This window comes from Lepidothrix coronata, unplaced genomic scaffold (genome assembly GCF_001604755.1).
Source record: "Lepidothrix coronata isolate B3197 unplaced genomic scaffold, Lepidothrix_coronata-1.0 Scaffold104, whole genome shotgun sequence".
Taxonomy (NCBI): Eukaryota; Metazoa; Chordata; class Aves; order Passeriformes; family Pipridae; genus Lepidothrix; species Lepidothrix coronata.
The window spans coordinates 2,555,780-2,575,008 of record NW_016690284.1 but is presented as its reverse complement, the minus strand read 5'-3'; the positions used below and the strand labels follow the sequence as shown (position 1 = coordinate 2,575,008).

General features: G+C 39.2%; 1 protein-coding gene across 1 annotated transcript in view; it reads left to right on the top strand.

Moving 5' to 3' along the window:
• Nucleotides 1-19,229, top strand: part of OXCT1 (3-oxoacid CoA-transferase 1) — an 88,654-nt gene that overhangs the window by 19,710 nt on the left and 49,715 nt on the right. Inside the window, exons 5-7 of the mRNA XM_017823650.1 lie at nt 1,768-1,917; nt 3,613-3,719; nt 10,394-10,454. Coding sequence (XP_017679139.1) covers nt 1,768-1,917; nt 3,613-3,719; nt 10,394-10,454 — 318 coding nt within the window. The remainder of the gene's footprint in view (nt 1-1,767; nt 1,918-3,612; nt 3,720-10,393; nt 10,455-19,229) is intronic.

Sequence of the window (19,229 nt, the reverse complement as noted above, 5' to 3'; positions counted from 1 at the left end):
GGCAGCTTGCTGTCCACCAGGACCTCCAGGTCTGTCTCTGCTTTTCAGCAGACCTCCAGCCTGTACCAGTGCCCAGGGTTATTCCTCTCCAGGTGCAGGACCCTGCACTTTCCCTTGTTGAATTTCAGATGGTTCTTTGCCCATCTCTCCAACCTGTTGGGAGTCCTTATGAAGAGCTGCACAACACTCTGGGGTGTCAGCCACTCATCCAACTTTGTGTCACAGAATCATCAGCAAACTTGCTGAGGAGGCATCTGTCCCTTCATCCAAGTCACTGATGAACAAGTTAAACAGTACTGGGCCCAGTGTAGGACCCTGGGGGACACCACTAATGACAGGCCTCCAACTAGACTCTCTGCCACTGATTGCAACCCTCTGGGATCTGCCATTCAGCCAGTTCTCAGTCCACCTCACCATCTACTCATTCACACTTTCTGAATTTGCCTGTGAGTATGCTGTAAGAGAATGTTTCTTAGAATCCCTGAGATGAATGGAAAAGCTCTTATACCCAGTCAGCAGACATGAAAATAACTAGACACTTGTCGCTTCCTATGTTTTGAAAGTCATAAATCTCATAAAATATTTTTTCTTCCTTTCCAATGTTCATTCATTTTATCTACAAGACCTTGAACTCCTTAGACATATAATTGGCTTTGTGGAGTCTAGATAAGCTGTGTAGATCCAACATGGAAATAATGGGTCTACAGTGTATAATGGTAAACAGTAATGTAAATGAATGACTTGCTAGGAGCTGGGGAGATTTCAAATATTTGTGTCAAGATAAAATAACCTGTTGTATAAAGTTAGGTGTAACTTCAGGAAAAATGGGAGGCTGTTGTGTCCTTGTTAGACAGTAAGGGAGAGGTCATGGTGAGATCTTGAAATGCAAAGGCTGCTTAGAACAGGGCTTTACATGGTTTGCATCTGCCTCTTGCCACCATTTTGAAAACCTACCGAAGGTCACTGTGCTTCTTGCAGGATAACTGAGGAAAATGCAGCCTATGTTGTGAAGGTGGATAATTGACCATGATGATCTTGTCTTGCTTTGACTCTAGAAAAATATAAAAAAAAAATCTGGGAAATGACATTAATGAAAACAAGAAGACACATCTTTGGCCATAAGTCCATAACTAAGGCTGATGAGGACTTTGCGCTGTTAATGTCTGTAGTACAGCTGGACATAGAGCAGAGTGCGGGCAGGGTGGTCAAACAGAGTATAAGGAAGCTCTTTCAGCTTCTTGGTATTCTTGGCATGGGCAACCGAGATCACTGGATTCCCTCTTCCTTTCTTAATCTGCCCTCCTTGGCTGTTTCAGCTTGGAGTGAGTTCTGAAGTTTTTCTTAAGATGTTGAAGAATGAAACATCAATATGGAGGACTTACACAGAAAAAAACCCCTTCTAGGATATGTAGCCAGGTGGGAAAGAGGAAAAGAACTCTGTACTCTTCTCAGAGCAATGGGTTGGAAAACAAGTTGAAGGAGAGGAGGCACAGCCAAGTGCTGGGGCTTGGTAATTGGCAGAGAGTTGTGTGACAGCACAACTTGAGCAGCTTTTGGCCATGCATCAAGCATTTCTTGCCGTATCCACTACCAATCCCACAAAGGAGAGCTAAAATGGGAGGGAGAAATAGATGATCACATCTGTTGGCTGAGAACAGAAGGAAAAGCTCCAAATGAGAGGATATAAAATTAATTTAATTCAAGCCATTCATTAGAGTTTGATTTATTGTTACCAAATGACGAGTTCTTAAATATGTCTTCCCATAGGGTACACTTGCTGAACGAATTAGAGCAGGAGGAGCAGGAATCCCAGCATTTTACACCAGTACTGGCTATGGGACGCTGGTGCAGGAAGGGGGTGCACCCATCAAGTACAACACAGATGGCACCATTGCCATTGCTAGCCAGCCAAGAGAGGTAAGAGGTCTGTTTGCCATTAGGAAGCCTTCAGCTTTGAAAAGTGAATTTCTAACATATTTCCAAGAGAAACAAGAGCCAAGTTTAACCTTGCTATATGGAATTAACTACATATCTGTGGTACCAGGCACATCAGTTTGGCTCCGACTGCTTACTTCTGTCCTTTGTGATATGTTAAAAAAGTTTTTACAGCTTTAGGGCGAGCTGGTCCAAGTGAAAGCCTGCCTTGCTGATTTAATCTTCACTTGACTGTTCTCTGATCACGTTCATTATGTATTCAAACAAAATCTTGTACCAGGCCACTGCAGTGCACAGAATGGTCTGAGAACAACCTCCTGCTAGTGTGGCAGGTGCTCCTTAAATCCTGTGCTATGCAGTAAGCAGCCCTGCAGCTGCACATGAGGCTTTATCTTTAGAAGAAACGGGACGTTTCCCTGTTAAACAGGGAAGAGCTCAGTTGACACAAATTCCAGGAATTGAATTTCCCAACATCTGAAATACAATTTAGTCTCAATGTTTAAAACTTCAAAGAAATAAAAAGAGTGTGGCTTTCAAGTGAGAAACAAGTGCTTCATTTTGATATTGGATGTAGAATTTGAAGAAGGGAAGATGTCTCAATGCCATAACTGTACTTGAAAAAAAGGCTACTGCTGTGTGTTCCAAGTAGGCTGCATACAGTATTAAATTTTACCTTGAGCACATCTCTGGGATAAAGGTAATTCCACCCTAGCCCATGATTTTCATGTATTTGCAGTATCTGGACATTGACTTAGTCTCTTTTATTCCCTTATTTTTTTAACTGCATATGTCATTAGGATGTTTTACCATTTGGAGGAATGCTTTGTTTATTAAATAGCATATAATTTTAATAACATTTTTCTTAATTTGTTTTCCTTTTGACTTTTGTGGGAAAATCTCTCTTAAGTCTCCCCAGTCTAATAACTGGGGTGGACTAATAATATGACCAGCCTGACTTGTTCAATTCCATTCTCCACATCCGTTTTGCATAGAAGTATTATTTTATAAAGGCTCAGATCTCCTTTTATGGGACTGACAAACTGACTTCTGGTACCCTTTTGTCATTCTTCCTTCCCCTTTCAGAAGTTTTAAAAAGCTCTCAAGTACTATTTGTGTATACTCTAACTACCTACATTGTTAGGAGAAATGCTGTTTCATCTCTCTCTTTAGGATTAAAAGACTAGCTGTGAGTCAATTCCATATTTTGGCTTCAGGCACAGTATCATTCATTGCAAATATTGATCATAAATGCAGGGAAAATCAAATGAAATTCCGCCTGTCAGATGACATGATTTGAGTACTGTGTCTCAAATCGACTTCACTTTAGAGCTGGGGTTTCTAGTGTTGGGCAGTGATTAGGGACCTTTTCAGCAATTCTGCTTTAGCACTTCAGTTTTTGGTTAACTTGTAGATGTGCAGGAAGAAGCATGTCTAAATCCAGTAGATGGAGCAGGAGGAATATGGATTCACATGCAGTTCTTGAGACACTATAACAAAACTGGGGTTTACAGCCCTTCCATGCTTCTCTATTATTATACAGTTTTTCAGATAAAACTTTATATAGTACAAAAAGAAGGGTAAATATAATAGTCTGTAAAATTAACCCCATAAAATAAATATAACATGAGAAATCTGTTGGAAGAAAACTATATCTCCGTTTTGTACTTTTCTCTGTAGGTGCGAGAGTTTGACGGCCGTCACTTTATTCTGGAGAAGTCAATTACAGGAGATTTTGCTCTTGTGAAGGCATGGAAGGCTGACCGTGCAGGAAACATCATTTTCAGGTGTGACTTGTTTACCAGTGGAAAAAGATTCTTTTATGATTTAGATAATGAAAGAGAAGGAGAATCCTGACTCCTGTGTGATGGCAAAAAAATATTTTACTGATTTTGCTTTCTTTCATGTTGCCTTTCCCTACTCTCAAATTATACTGCTATAAAAACCCAAAATATAATTGCTTATTCTAATGACTTTTGAGAATTCAAACATAGGTGTGAAATAAAATATTGGTAGTTTAAAATAAGACACAGCAGACCGAAGTAATTACAATTACTATTGAGAAATTTAGTGTCTTCTATTCTGTTCAGTTTTCATGTTAGTTTGGGTCCTTTTTCTTGAGCAATGAAGTTTGATCCATTCATATATGACAGAAGGGAAGGGAGCTGAATCAGTCTTCTGGACAGTCAGTGAGGGGAAAATTGATTCTGTATAAAGAAAGCAGTGTTTAAAGTTGATTTGATCTGAGTGGTGTAGGGAGAGGCATCATACGAATTTAAACATCTTTGCAATGAAAAATTTGAGTGTTGCACTAGTATTTACATCTTTTATATGAGTTGCTATCCTTAAGTTCTAGTTTGTCCTGAACTGAAGCAGGAGAGGTTTGCTTATGTTTAATGCTTGGTTTTTATTTGTTTGTCTTATGGCTATCAGATGAAAAGGTAAGTGTAACAATTGCTGCATTTTGCTACAAGCAGACTGTGAAAGACACGGTGTGTCTTTGTATGTCTTAGAACAAACAAGGAGTTGAAAAAGCAGCTGAAAAATATATGTATAAAATAATACTCATAAAATAATGCTTTTCTTTATTTATGTATACATACACATGTATTCATATTAATTTTATCTATATATCTTATAATAATATTGAATTAAAATACTTGAACATTAATAAATAAGCTTTTTTTTGCCCAAATCTTGACATCCTGGCTTGTTCACTGGTAAGACAATATGGCTTCTGATTGAAAACTTAACTTTCTTGTGTGCATGCACATGAATTTGAGGACTGTTAAACTGCTTTCCTTAGGTTCTGGTACACAGAATACAGGAAACACTCTTCCTCCTTAGGCTTCTTTTTGTTTACTCTTGAGCTACTACTGTCTGTGCTTTTACCCTGTATCTATCTACTGATGCATAGTTACCTCTGAAAAATTCTTTAATTTTCCATGGCAACAGACTGGTTGTATTCTCTCTTTTACCCCTCTTCCTTTATGTCCTGTTGGTCTCTATTCCTTTCCTTCTTCCTGTTTTTTTCAGAAGTCTTCATGTGTCTCCCACATTCTCACAGTACAGTTAATACCAGATACTATATCCATCTGTAGTGAAGATCTAAAAACCTCGACTCCTCCTTTCAAGTGTAACTAATCAAAGATGGAAACATCATCATCCAGTGTCTTATTCCTTGTAGAATATTACTAACTTAGAAGAATTTGCTTATGATAAGCAGTGTCCCATTCTGTTTTGGGATGACACACAGATTACCTGATGACCTAGAACAGAGAAACATAGGCTCGTCTTATAACCTGCCATCTGCCACCACTTTCCCAGCAGTGTGGTACTATTTATAGTGTGTTTCCCATGACTGGTATCTTTGGAGCCAATAGCTAAGGAGTAACTGTTTGCCAAACTGTTAATCACCCTCAAGCTAAGAGGTTTTTTAAATCTAAAGGCGTACCTTAGGTACACTTAGTTTGACCACAGGCCGGCATTAATTTTTTTGTCTATTCTCGTATGTGAAGCTATACTGTTTTCTTGGGAATCCAGAATGGCACTAACTTCTTTAGAAAGCAGTTTTTTAAGCTGCTTTTTTTTTTCTTAATGTGATACTTCATGTCTCCTAGATCTTTTCTTCCATACAGCATATTGTGGCTACTTTCATTCCAGGCATCTTCAAGCTGAGTAGACTATTCTGTACCACAGCTTTTGTCTAACAAGGAAGCCTATGTCTAGCCCAGTAGATAGTAACTTTTAGGTATAGTACACTATTAGTAAGACAGATAATCCAAGACTCCCTCAAACATAGTGAAATAGTCTCACCTTGTTCCTATGATAACTGAAAGGATGCATATATGGTCATTTTGCTTTGTTAGTCTGATGTAGATACTAGTTCTGCTTAGCTGAACAGACTGTCTCCCAGTCTTGAGCTCCCTTGGAGCTTTGTTCATTAGGGACAACATCAAGGAGTGCCACTGCTTTTGTGGATAGTCATCACGGAGTCATAGAATGGCCTGAGTTGGAAGGGACCTAAAGATCATCTCATTCCAACCCCCTTGCCATGGGCAGGGAAATCTGTCCCTAAGTCAGATTGCTCAGAGCTCCATCCAGTCTGTCCTTGAACATTTCCAGGGATGGGGCATCCGCAGTTTTTCTGGGCAGCTTGTTCCAATGCCTCACAGTAAAGAATTTCTCCCTAATATCCATTCTAAACCTACTCTCTTTGTCATGTCACTGCCTGCCCTTGTAAAAAGTCCCTCTCCATCTTCTTCTAGGCTTTCTTCAAGTACGGGATGGCAACAATTAGATTTCTCTGAAGCCTTTTCTTTTCCAGGCTGAACAATCCCAATTCTCTTAGCCTTTCCTCATAGGAGAGGTACTCCATCCCTCTGATCAACTTGGTGGCCTCCTCTGGACTCTCTCCAACAGGTCAATGTTCTTCCTGTACTGGGAACCCCAGGGCTGGATGCAGCGCTCCAGATGGGGTCTCACTGGAGCAGAATAGAGGGGCAGAATTGCCCTCCTCAGCCTCCTGCCCACACTACTCTGGATGCAGCCCAGCACACAATTGGCTTTCTGAGCTTTAAGTGCGCATGGCCAGTTCATGTCCAGCCTCTCATCCACCAACACCCCCAAGTCCTTCTCACCAGGGCTGCTCTTGGTTCCCCAGCCTTTGTTCATACTGAGGGTTGCCCCAAGCAAACAGCAAGCAGATGTAGCACCTTACACTTGGTCTTATTAAACCTCATGAGATTTCCATGGGCCCACTCCTCGAGCTTGTCCAGGTCCCTCTGGATGGCATCCCATCTTCAAGTGTGTTAACCACACCGCTTGATTGATGTCATCTGCAAACTTGCTCAGGGTGCACTTGATCCCATCATCTATGTCATTAATGAAGATATTAGTTAGCACTGGTCCAAGACGGACCCCTGAGGGACACCATTTGTCACTGATGTCCATCGGGGCTCTGAGCCATTAACCTCATTAACCTGGATGTGACTGTCCAACCAATTCTGCACCCACCAAACAGTCCATCCAATCAAATCTATCTCTTTCTAAATTAGAGAGAAGGATGTTGTGGGGGACCATGTCAAAGGCTTTACAGAAGTGCAGATAAATGACATCAGTAGCTCTTCCCTTGTCCACTGATGTCAGTACACCACAGAAGGCCACTGGGTTGGTCAGGCAGAACTTGCCTATGGTGAAACCTTGCTGATTGTCTCTAATTACCTCCCTGTCTTCCATGTGCCTTAGCGCAGCTTCCAGGAGGATCTGTTCCATGACCTTCCCAGGCACAGAGGTGAGGCTGACAGGTCAGTCATTCCCAGGGTCCTCCTTTCTACCCTTTTTAAAGATGAGTACAGTGTTTTCCTTTTTCCAGTGCCTGGGACTTCATATGACTGCTGTTATTTTTCAAATATCAGAGAGTGGCTTCTCTCCATGATATTTGAACCTCCTTTGGTTCCCCTCTCTTTTTATCTTGGCACCATTCTGCTTTGGAGTTGTTCTAGCCCAAACAAAGTTGTTGCTTGGTGCTGATGAAAATAGACTATTGACAAAGGAACAGAGATGTTGAAGGGATAATCAGAGTCAGGGCCTCTGCTGTCACAGTCATATCAGATCATCTCTTCATGCTTCAAGTGGTTCTGCAGTGTATAAAATTCACCTCATATCTGTGGTGTCTCTTCACCTCTGTATCATTAGGTACATAGTTCGTTGGTTTAGTCTGCCATGAAGTAGTTTGCTGTCTTTTGCCTCTGGGAGAAAACACATTATGCCTTTAGGTCAGGTTGGAAATCCATCACTGGAAAAATAGATGTTGTAGATGTTGCTGAGACTAGATGTCCAGAAAGCCATCTTAAAATAAAAAAGGCAACTTCGTCTAGCTAGTTTCTGAATTTCATACTCCTAACCCCTTAGCATTATTTGGTGTTGGAAAATAAGTGTAGTGCTCCTGTTTTTTTCTCCTTCTCGATGATGTGCTCTTTAGAAATAAGGCCTTTGATCCCATAAAGCTTCTGGATGGTGTGTTCTTCAGAAATAAAGCCTTTGATCCTGTAAAACTTCTGGATCGTGTGTTCTATAGAAATAAGGCCTTTGATCCTGTAAAAGACTGCTGCTTCTGAAACAACTTTACTAACCCAGGAACATTCTAAATGGCAGAAGCTTTTATAAATAGTGTCAGAATAGAGCCCATTAGCTCTTCTTAATGTTAAATTAACATTGAAATGTTTTCTTGTAATTTTTTCCCTATGTAAAATAATTTTATATCAGTTTTTTTACTGGAAGACTAGTCATTACAATCTTGTGAAAGGCTTTGGCTCAGAAAAATAGTTACACAGGATGAAATACTGAATTCTTAGTTTTCACATCTGCTTTCCCCATCTGTATGCATTTTCCTGCTATTTTAATTTGGCTTTTGTAACTCTGTTTTTGTTCTCATTTGCTACTCTACTTTGATTAGGATAGTTTTTCCTAAATCACTACCAGCTAGGATTGTATTTATGCTCTCAGAGAAGGATAGAATGCAAGCTGTGGTTGGGTTTGTTTTGTGGTTTCCTATTCTTACATCCTTTTGGGTTTACATAGCCACTAAGAAGATTCGTTGACAAAAGATGTTAATAGAATCATAGAATATGCTGAGTTGGAAGGGACTCATCAGAATCATCAAGTCCAACTCCTGGCCCTGCGTAGGACATTCCAAGAGTCACACCATGTGCCTGAGAGCATTGTCCAAGCGATTTTTGAACTCTGTCAGCCTTGGTGCTGTGACCACTTCCCTGGTGAGCCTGTTCCAGTGCCCAGCCACTCTTTGGGTGAAAAATTTTTTTCTGATATCCAACCTAAATCTCCCTCAGCTCAGCTTCATGCCATTCCCTCAAGTCCTGTCACTGGTCACCACCGAAAAAAGATCAGTGCCTGCCCCTCCTCTTCCCCTCACAAGGTCTAAAATGAGGTCTCCCCTCAGTCTCTTCCAGGCTGAACAGACCAAGTGACCCCAGTGGCTCCTCATACGGCTTCCCCTCAAGGCCCTTCACCATCTTCGTTGCCCTCCTTTGAACTCTCTTTAAGAACTTAGTGTCTTTTTATATTGTTGTGCTCCAAACTGCACACAATATTCCAGCTGAGGCTGCCCCAGTGCAGAGCAGAGCAGGACAATCTCCTCCCTCAACCGGCTGGTGATGCTTTGCCTGATGCCTCCCAGGACACGGTTGGACCTTCGTTAGAGGCTTCCCAGCTTCTGTGTATTGCCAATAAAACAGCATTTCCCTGAAATATGTGTCTTTGGGTATAGCTTTGATTGTGTAGATATCTGCACTAGAAATCCTGTTAGCACTCACTGCCTGTTAATGTTAAGTCTCAGGATTTGACTGTTTCCTTTCCGTTCCTCCCTGGAAACCACGAGGTGGCAGCAGCCCCCCAAAGTTCAGAGTGGCTGTGGTACTGGGCATGGTCCTTGCAGGAAGGGAAGGAGAGAGGAAAACACGTTGGAGATTAACTGTTGGACTTGATCATCTTATGGGCTTTTTTTCCCACTTAAATGGTTCTATGAGTCTATGAAATAAGTATGCTTAGGGAAAAAAATACTTCTGTGTAAAAAAGATGGAGGAAAGGAAGTTTTGATTTGTTTTGGACCCTGATTTCATGAATTCGATGAAAATTTTTCAGGAATTCTACTTTTTTTAAAAGAGAAGAATTCTGAGAACACCACTAAAATCTACAGAGCTTTTCTTAATTATTAAATATACCAAACAGTTTTGTTTGGTTTCTGGAAAGTATAGAGAGCAGCTGGCAAAGGTTGCATGTTTTTCCTTGTGCCTACTATGATCTTGGTGCAGATCCAATACGTGTCATGTGTTGTTTTTTTCTAGAGATTCTTTTTCCTTGGTACAGAAATGCTGTGTGGGAATACATAGGATCAATGCCAGAGTCTTGCAGTGAGTGCCAAAACTGACACAGGGTTTTTTTTGATGAAGAGAATTGGATTACATTTGCTATGCAGAGTGCTATCCGAAGTCCTGATCTGAGTTATGAAGGCATACGGGCGACTTGAGAGATTGTTAAGCCCTGTACTGGCCCCCCTGTGGAGATGGATTTCATTTGTTGTGAAGTAAAAAATGTGAAGGCACACTGTACAAAGTCCAGCTTGCCGCTGCATTTGGATCTAATAAATGAACATATCAGCAGCACACCCAATTTCAATTAAACAATGTGCTGATTGAAAATCAAGAGAGCTGTAATAAATATTTTCTAATGTAGCAAAATATGATTTAATTTCAGATGCATCTTACACAATTCCACGGTACTTTTCCCCCTTCCTACTTTTTTTTATTAGTTCTCAAGCTATTTGACAAAACGATTTGTGCTGTTTATATTACAGACATACTTGTAGTAGCTTATCTCTGAAAAGTCTTTCATTGTACTGTTATGGCTTTTAATGCTCATTAATTTTCTTTGTGTTTTGCAGGAAAACTGCAAGAAACTTCAACCAACCTATGTGCAAAGCTGCAAAAACAACTGTGGTAGAGGTAGGGAATTGAAACATGATAACCTTATCCTCTTGTAGTCAACATACCCCTTTGTTTTGCATGGTATTCTGGGGACACGGTGGGGGGATTTCACATCATTGGAGGATTTGATAATAGGGACAGTGGTCTAACCTGTCTCCTTGGATTGCCTACTCCTGACACTCTGCTCTGCTTTAGTGATTAGTTCCTCAGTTTATTGCTGTTCATTTGATCCTGACCAGGATTTCATGTTCACTGTGATCAGCCTTTAAAAGGGAAACATGACAACAGCCTTCTAGTATCTTAAATAAAGTAATATGTGGATGAAAGAGGAAAACAGTAGGCTCAGCCTGTACTTGAGAAGATTCACCTAAGACTTTATGAAAAGCCTTCTGAAAATAAGAACGTAACAACACAGATGAGGTAAATCATAGAGATATCACAGCTGTGGTCTCTAAAATTTAATAAATTACATAACTATCAGTCCAGAATGAGATACAGATGTTTGGTTAAGTCTTGAGAAAGAGAATGGACTAGCTGACCTAGAAAGTTCTTCCAATTTCTTTGTCCTTTTTCCTTGTCTGAAACGATAATGTTTAAAAACATGGAGCAACCTACACTGGAAAAATATTGGTGGCTGGAGAGTTTCTAAGGAATAGCAATAGCTAAAAGACAGAGTGCTCTGTTAGCTTTTACTTCACTCTCTAGTAAGTTTTTTTATGCCTAATAAAAGCTAAATATGGTTTGTTAGTAAGGTCAAGACAAACTCTTCTAGACTGTTTCCAGTAAATGCTATATGGAAGAGGCTTGTGTTTCTTCAGGGGTTTTGGTTAGTTTTGGTTTGTTGGGGGCTGGTTTGGGTTTTTTGTTTGTTTGTTTGTATAAACATCTCTGGATAATACATTTGGGAGCTTGAGTTATTACTTTGTGTCTTACAGAATAAAGACAAAAAACGCCATGATATTTGCCACACAACTTACAGTGACAATGCAGCAACAGTGAATTTTCACACTTTTTTCCAAGAAAGGTTTAAAGTATTTTTCTATTTAAAAATTAAATGAAGAATCTTTCCCTCTAGACACTTGTCCTTCATACCTTGTTCAGTCTGGCATTTAGAGAATTTAAGTAGATCAAAGCCTTCCTCCTACATTCCATCTCACTCTCTGTCTCTGCTCTTCTATCCACTTATGATAGGGTAGAATTTTCTTGTCAGTGAGCAACTATTGTGTGACATCCTTCTTTCTGTAATTCCACTTAAGAGTCGTTAGTAGATCTGCTGTGAACTGTGTCCACTCTGAGTCTTATATTTTCAATACCATTTGAAAACTGTCAAGCTTTTTGCAAGATGGCATATTAATATTATTTTACAATGCTGTTTTTTATGGGCAAATTAGGTGAAGAGGCATAACCATGTATTTAGTACAAATTTAGAGCCAAATGCAATGCATCATTGGCTTTACTTCTACACGTCATTCTTCCAAAGTGGAATTCAGAATGTTGTGGTTAGATTTAAGGGTTTAAACCCAGGAATCAGAAGGAAATACCTCAATATGATGTCTAGTACATCCTCAGTACTGAGCATTGTCAGCTGTCTAAGCTCAGCACTAGGAAACTGAGGCAACTGAAAATCCGAATTTTGCCTGACTCCATAGATACTGTTGTTCAAGGCTGAAGGGTGAAATGAGAATTCCATTGACAGGGAGAAGAAAAATGTTTGTGTAGGGTAGTAATTCAGATACTCTCTTGGCAACAGGGATTTCTAAATTCTGTTATCCGTTACTGGCTCTGTTTCTGTTTTGCACTGACTGAACATTTAACTGAGTTTAAGTAGACAGTCCCAGTCTCTAGAAGTAGAGATTTGAAGCCAATCCTACTCCTTGCCGTCAAAACAGCCAAAGGTCAGGCTTGTTTTCAGAGTCCTGCGGTCATTAATTGGGATTTTCAGAAATGTAGTTTCTCCATCTGGCACTTTCCTCAGATTTATATTAGTTTCTGATCATTGATAAAGATATGGAATGGTGTTTGGCATAGTAAGATCCATACCAAGGAAATATAAACTACTGGAAAGCCTATCTGTGGGTGAAAGTGGGAAGTGCACTGGAAATCAATTGCATTTATTAACTTGTCCTTCTAAGTTAACCTGAGAAGCTATAAAATATAACACGCATGCACAGTGAAAGACACTTTTTTCTTTACTTAAAGCTTCTGTTCTTTAGCTTTAGTTAGTGTGGTGTTTTACACACTGATAGATGACACAATTTTTGCAACAATTCAGAGATGAGAGAACTTGGCAGCGTTTGTATATGTGGGGATAAGAAGAAAAAAATGAGACAAAAAACCCCAGCTCTCCATCTCACAAACTGATACCTATTGCTTGCTTACAAACCCTTGTGCGTTGTGAGTAGCAAGGCTGGCTGTGCGTAGAGAGGCTTCTAAAGAAGGAGGAAGTCAGGCTGTACCATTGCCAGATATGTCTGGGACACACAGTGGAGAATTACTGATTTTTAAAATTCCACTGGAACAAATTTCTGATTGAAGTATTTGACCTTCAGCCTTGTTTATTTTGAATAGGCAAATGGTCAGAAGTAGCCATGCAGTACTCGTTTTGGGATCAGAAATACATTGATTGTAATCTTCTATGAAATGCAAGAGGTGCTTACAAATATTTTGGACTGTTACATGGATTTCTTTTCTTTAAGTGAGAGGGAGTGGAACGTTCTATCATGATAATAAGGATGTGTGCTGAGACACAGATAACTGTAAAAATCCAACTGCTGGGTCCAGTGGAATTTTTACTTTTATTTGAAGATGACCATTATTAAGGGTCAAAAAGATTTGTGCAACTGAATTGCATGATTCCTGTTATTTGGAAGTTAACCTTTGCAGAGAAAAATGTTAAATAATCCAGTGTTGACAACATCAGTTAGTTTGGCTTTATCTATATGTAAAAGCAAAATGGTGCAGGAGTTCATCTCCTTCTCACTTCGTCTTGCAGAACTTGCAGAAGTTAAGCACGCTGTCAGAGATGTAGTTTTGTTTGAACCTGAGGCCTCATGCACACACTCAGCCTGAGGCTTCCAGTTGATTTTCAGATCTATAAACACTTTCCTGCTCCTATTGCAAAGACAGAAGAGCTGGGAAATCAGCTGATATAAAAGGAACTCGATGATCACAAGTTACATACAAGCTACCAGCCCTTGTGAAGGATGAAAGGAAGAGCTTGACATGTGAAGAAACTTGAGGGATTGTGTGGGGTTACATATGTGGTAACACTTCCAACACACTGTTGAATGAAGGTCATATCTGCTGAATTCAGCAGGTGTCACTGCTGTCAGGCCCCTCAACAGAGACAAGTAATTGTGTGATGGAAAATAAATTGCATAGCAGCTTGGAGTTACAGGGAGGCCTCCTGGATGTGTGCCTAGACTAGTGGGACAAGGGCTGTGATAGTAGGATGCTTCTTAAGATGTGCATCTCCCTGTAGAGGCTCCTGTGAGCAGAGCCCCACTAGGAGGGACAACTGTTTTTTGTAGTGAATTGAGGCAACCCAAAGCCACAGGAAAAAACATGGTGTGACCTTGCCAGGTGTGGGTGTCATGACAGCATGGGAAAGATGAAGGGTGATATAGACTTAGGCTCTTGTTTTCCTCCATGGAGGAGAACATAAACATGTGTAACTGCCCCAATTGTCCCTAGGCTGTTACCTGTTTTCTTGCCATTCTTATTCTCTGCTGTGAGACCTACTGAATATTTGTCCCTGGTGAAGTGCTTTGAGATCTCAGCCATTGCCACAGTGTGTTTGATAGTGGTAATGGTCAATATGTTTAGAAATATTTATTGACTTGCTGTTTGAATATCCAGTTTGAATAATTTTCTTGTTCAGATCAGAGAGGATAGCTAAATATATCTCCTTGTGTAAATAGCATTTACACCTCAATATCAGCAGAGGGAAAAAAGAGAGTGGGCTTTCTCATAAAAATGCATTAAATAAAAATCATTAACCCCTGCATTTTATCTCTGGTTGCCTAGTAACAACACAGCCACATCAGTGAGCACCATTTTCTCAGGTACAATGAACTGCGCTGCACTAAGAGACAGAATCAGAGTGAAATAAGCTATTTGTATCCTGTTATCTCTGCTAAATCATGGCATTGGGCTTTATTGAGGAAACTGGAAATGAACCTTTTCTTCTGTGTGTCTTTTCCTCCAACCATGGCAAAACTTTCCTCAGATGCATAGCTCTGTTCTGAGGAATTTTTCAAGGTTTTACACAATGACAGGTTACTGCAAAAAGCCTGTAAGCACTATTTTAAATTGAAACAATAATCTAATAGAGTCTCTTTCATCACCTGAATGCCCCAGCTGTGGAAACTGAACCCTGGTGCAGGATGTGGTTCTGGATTTGGGATGGGCACAGACTTCATGTTCGTATGTCTTTCTATGAAACCACAGATCAGGATGTGAGGCCAAAGTGGACACAGAATTGAGGTCCTTCCTTGCAAACGCTGTAACCATCAAGCTGTTGTGTTGCTATAGCCTTTTTTGATATTGTTTAATTCCTCAATGATGATTCCATGTGTGCTTCAGGCAATGGTTGCTGAGGTAGTGTCCCATGTATCTGCAGTGGTGGAAGTGCATTGTTTGAGAATCCCATTTGGCACAGGATGGACTTTGAGCTGCTTATTCCTGCCGCCTTACCAGCCACTTCTGGCACAAGTGACAGTAGAATTCAAGTTGCCATAATATGCTAGTATAATAAATGCAAAATATATATATTTTATATATAAATATATATTATTAGTGTAAATACAGAAATCTTTGCATCTTAAACATGTAGGTAGTTAGTCAGGAATTTTGACTGCATGATTGTATTTACTTGCCTAGGCTTTGGCTAAGTCCTGAATCAAAGATGCCTGTGGATATGAATTTAGATAACCCAAACGTAGTGTATAAACATTACAATATCCTTTTCAGAGGAACCTTGATTTAACACTTGTGGGGAGAGTATCTTTGAAATGCAAGCTCATGATCCTTAGAAAGCGTAGAAGGGAAAATGGCCAAATACCAGGAATGTCTCTTAGGCGGACTGATTTCATGAGCTCAGAGACTTGTATTGATGAAGCCTTCTGAGAGGTATAGCTAAGAAGAAATAAGTTAGGGAAAGACTGTGTTAATGAATAATATATTCCAACATGGAGAAAGCATTGGAAAAGCAATAGGAGTTTGACCTTGATCACAATCGTTGTAATTTCATACACAGAAAAGCAAAATGACAGAAACTGAGACCAATGTCAGATGTCAGAGGCTAAGCATTACAAAACCCAAACAAACCAAAAAGCTTAAGCTTTTAAGAAATATCCAGCCCAGTACAAAATAAAGAATACTTGAAAATAACACAATATCTTTTTAAGAGTACATAACTGGTCTACTCTGGCCTCCAGTCGGGAGGCCTGGAGACACACCATCTATAACGCAGCTGTCTCCTTCGAGAACACATGCAGGATCACTCTCGAGGAGAAAAGGCAATGCAGAAAGAACCGTATCTTGCAGAATACACCATCTAAGGAGTCTTTCTGTTGTGCCTTTTGCAATGGGATATGTCTGTCACGTATTGGCCTCATAAGCCACCAGCGTGCCTGTAACAAATGTGGATAGAGCCTTCCCAAATCTTCGTTCGCAAAGCCTAGCCATGATATAATGGACTGTCAGACAAAGCATGTTGATACTTCACGGATCAATGAAATGAATAAAATTATCAATGCAGATTGCAACGAAGGCTGAAGTGCTTAATGCCTTTTCTGATTCCATATCCAGCAATGTTAAAAAATAGTTTGGTGGCTATTATGATGCCAGTCATAAAAAGTTAAAGAGCAAGTCAGAGAAGGATTGGAATTGAAATCCAGGGACTACTAATATTGAATTGAATAAACAGCTCCTAGAAACGTTTGCACACCATTGCCACAGTAATTTTAGTTTGCCAAAAAGATTCCCACCCCTAGACTTAAATACTCAAAGAGTTGGTTTTATTTCCCTTCATTGTATTTGATTCCTTGCTTCAGTGCATGCATGTGCTTATTAAAAGCAGAACAGAAAACAACCCCACATTTGTACAGCTGTTGTGGAGACCATCTTAAATTATTTGAGAAGTACTGGAATAGACTGGGCTAGAATAGAGTTCATATGTTAGTTCTTTTCACATTTAGTTAACATGCTTCTGATTCATGATGAGATTTTTGGGTTGTCCTGTGCAAGGCCAGAAGTTGGACTCGATGATCCTGATGTGTCCCTTCCAGCTAAGCATATTCTATTCTGTGATTCTGTTCCGTTCTATGATTTTCAGGGGAGTAAACCTTTTTAGTAGTTAAGTTAGCTATGTGGGTTTTGTATCTTTTTTTGGTTTGTTTGATTGTTTTTTGTTGTTGTTGTTGTTACTGTTGTTTTTTCCTTTTCTGTTTTGTTTTTTTTTCCTACAGTTGCTTTTCTTTTGTATGTAACGTAATTTGTGGCTTCAGATTTGGCACTTCATTGCTGGGGTAGTAAATATTAAGGGGTTAAAATTCATAGCAGATCAAATTGTTGCTGTTTGCTGCTCAGATTGCTGCTCAGATGGTTTTACCTGCACACAGTATAAGATTTGAATTTTTTTTTTTTTATCTGTCTCCTATATTTTATTCCTTTCTAAATGATGCTTTCTTGAACGAGTATCATGGTTTTCTCAGCATTCAGTTTCAGGAGTTCATTGCAGATGTGAATATAATCTTGCAATGAAAAAAAATACTTTTATCCTTGTCACATATGTTAAGAACAAATATGACATTCAAAAACAAGAAAAAGCAAGTCCGTGGTTATCAGTGGATACTGCAGATTGCCGGGAAGTCAGTGTGCTGGAGAAACTGATGGAAAGCCTCTGTTTGCTCCTAAAGCTAAACTTAGAGGTTTTTTCATTATGTTTTATAGAAAGCCTGATAGACTGTGCATTTGAAATATATTTCACTGCCAGAACTTGTGTCCTCTGTCATGAGAATTTGAAAATTAAAAGGATTTAAAATACTCTGGATTTTTTCAGCCCTGCTTTGTGTATAAGATATGTTAATCAATCAGTGACTTATCTGTCTCTGCATTTGAAATCATGCATTATTATAGCATTGAAAAGATGGTGCAGAGAAAGTCATATGCATGATTCAAGGAATTTACATGCATATATACTTTTACTTCTGTGTCTCAAAGCAGTAATTTGTTTTCTGTGCTAATAGCATCTCTAATGGAGATTTCTAGTATAAAATGAGAAAGACTTGATATTCAAACTGAAAATCTTACAAAAAATTACCTTCTGACATGAAGCAAATGCATTTTTTCAGGTAGTCAAAATACTGAGATTTGAAAAGCTGCAGTCTTGTAACTATTGCTGCAGTGAGGATTTTTGAGTAATTGAATCAGTTGCTCAGATTTTAGTTTTCTCTTGCAGGATCCCTCCCTTGCAAATGCTGTAGAATTATTCAATTTAAAAAGTAAGTATTTAAAGAGGAGTAATGAGTTGAGATACCAAGACTGTCTTGACTTAAGATCGTGCTGATTTTTCAGGCTGCAGACAGTGGTAAAAGAATGAAAGAAGACAACAGAGTAGTTTTTCATCTCTGTCTCTCAGTCACCTAGTTTTTCTTCCTCCCCCTCAAATATTTTATTAAATTTCTTTATAACTCACACTCATAATGTCCATTGTGTGGAAATGTACTCCCATTGATATTCCCATGAATTAGATACTGAGATCCTTAATTTGCCACTTCTGATTCAGCTGGAGACGGCCATAACTAAACATAACTAAACTTAAACTAAACTTTAAGTTTAAACAGGTGTTTTGTTTTTTTATTATAGAGCAACAAGCACATTCCTTATTTTTGTTAAGCTTTGAAATAAATCAAATGTATTTTATCAGTTTTCTTCTCGTTGAAAGAAGCAGAGAAAGGCAAAGAGGAGAGCTAGGGAATAATCCTGATTAAAATGGGGGAGTTATGTAGCCAATTGGCTATGTAAGCAATAAGATAAGGAACATTTATACCTTCAGGGTCCTTAGAGTGCTGCATTTCTCAAACACTGAGCATCAAGAGCTGCAAGTGGTGGTTCAAGCTCATCTAGCAATTAGATTTTTAAATAAACTAAATTTTTCAATGAAAATATTTTCTAGTACTTTCAAAACAGACAGTTTCATTTTTGTGCCAGAATATTTGCCTGTTTTAATTCCAGACTGATGGAAGTTATACTGATGTCTCATGATTCTCTCTTGTCTTTTAAGTGAATTAGGTAAGGTCTTAAGCACCTTTGTTTCTGTTGCTTTGCGCTGTTGGATTTTTTTGTTTGTTTGTTTGTTTTTGTTTTTCAGCCTGTGTATTTTGAAATGTAGCTTTTGTAACATCCAGGGATAGGGCCAGCTGAGAAACAGGCTTCCTAGCTTGGACAGCAGCACATTCTTGATGCTGTGGTTTCTGATCATCTCCTGAAAGACATTTAGGAAAGGTTATGTGGTTTGTGTTTGCCTTTGCCACCAGCAATTAAAAAAGACTCCTGTGCATCCCCCATTCACACCAAAGGAGACTGTCCCTTGATTATCCTGAGCTAATCATGCATTCAGTTTCTGCTGGTGTTCATACATTGGGAAAAGCTATTTTTACATGGTTTTGGTCTTAAGTTTTTCAGAAATTATAGATGTATTTCATCGTTCAAAATTAGAACTAATTTGGTATTTTAAGAAATTCTAGATTTAAGGGACTAAATCGAGCCATCGTACAAGTAGAAATGAGT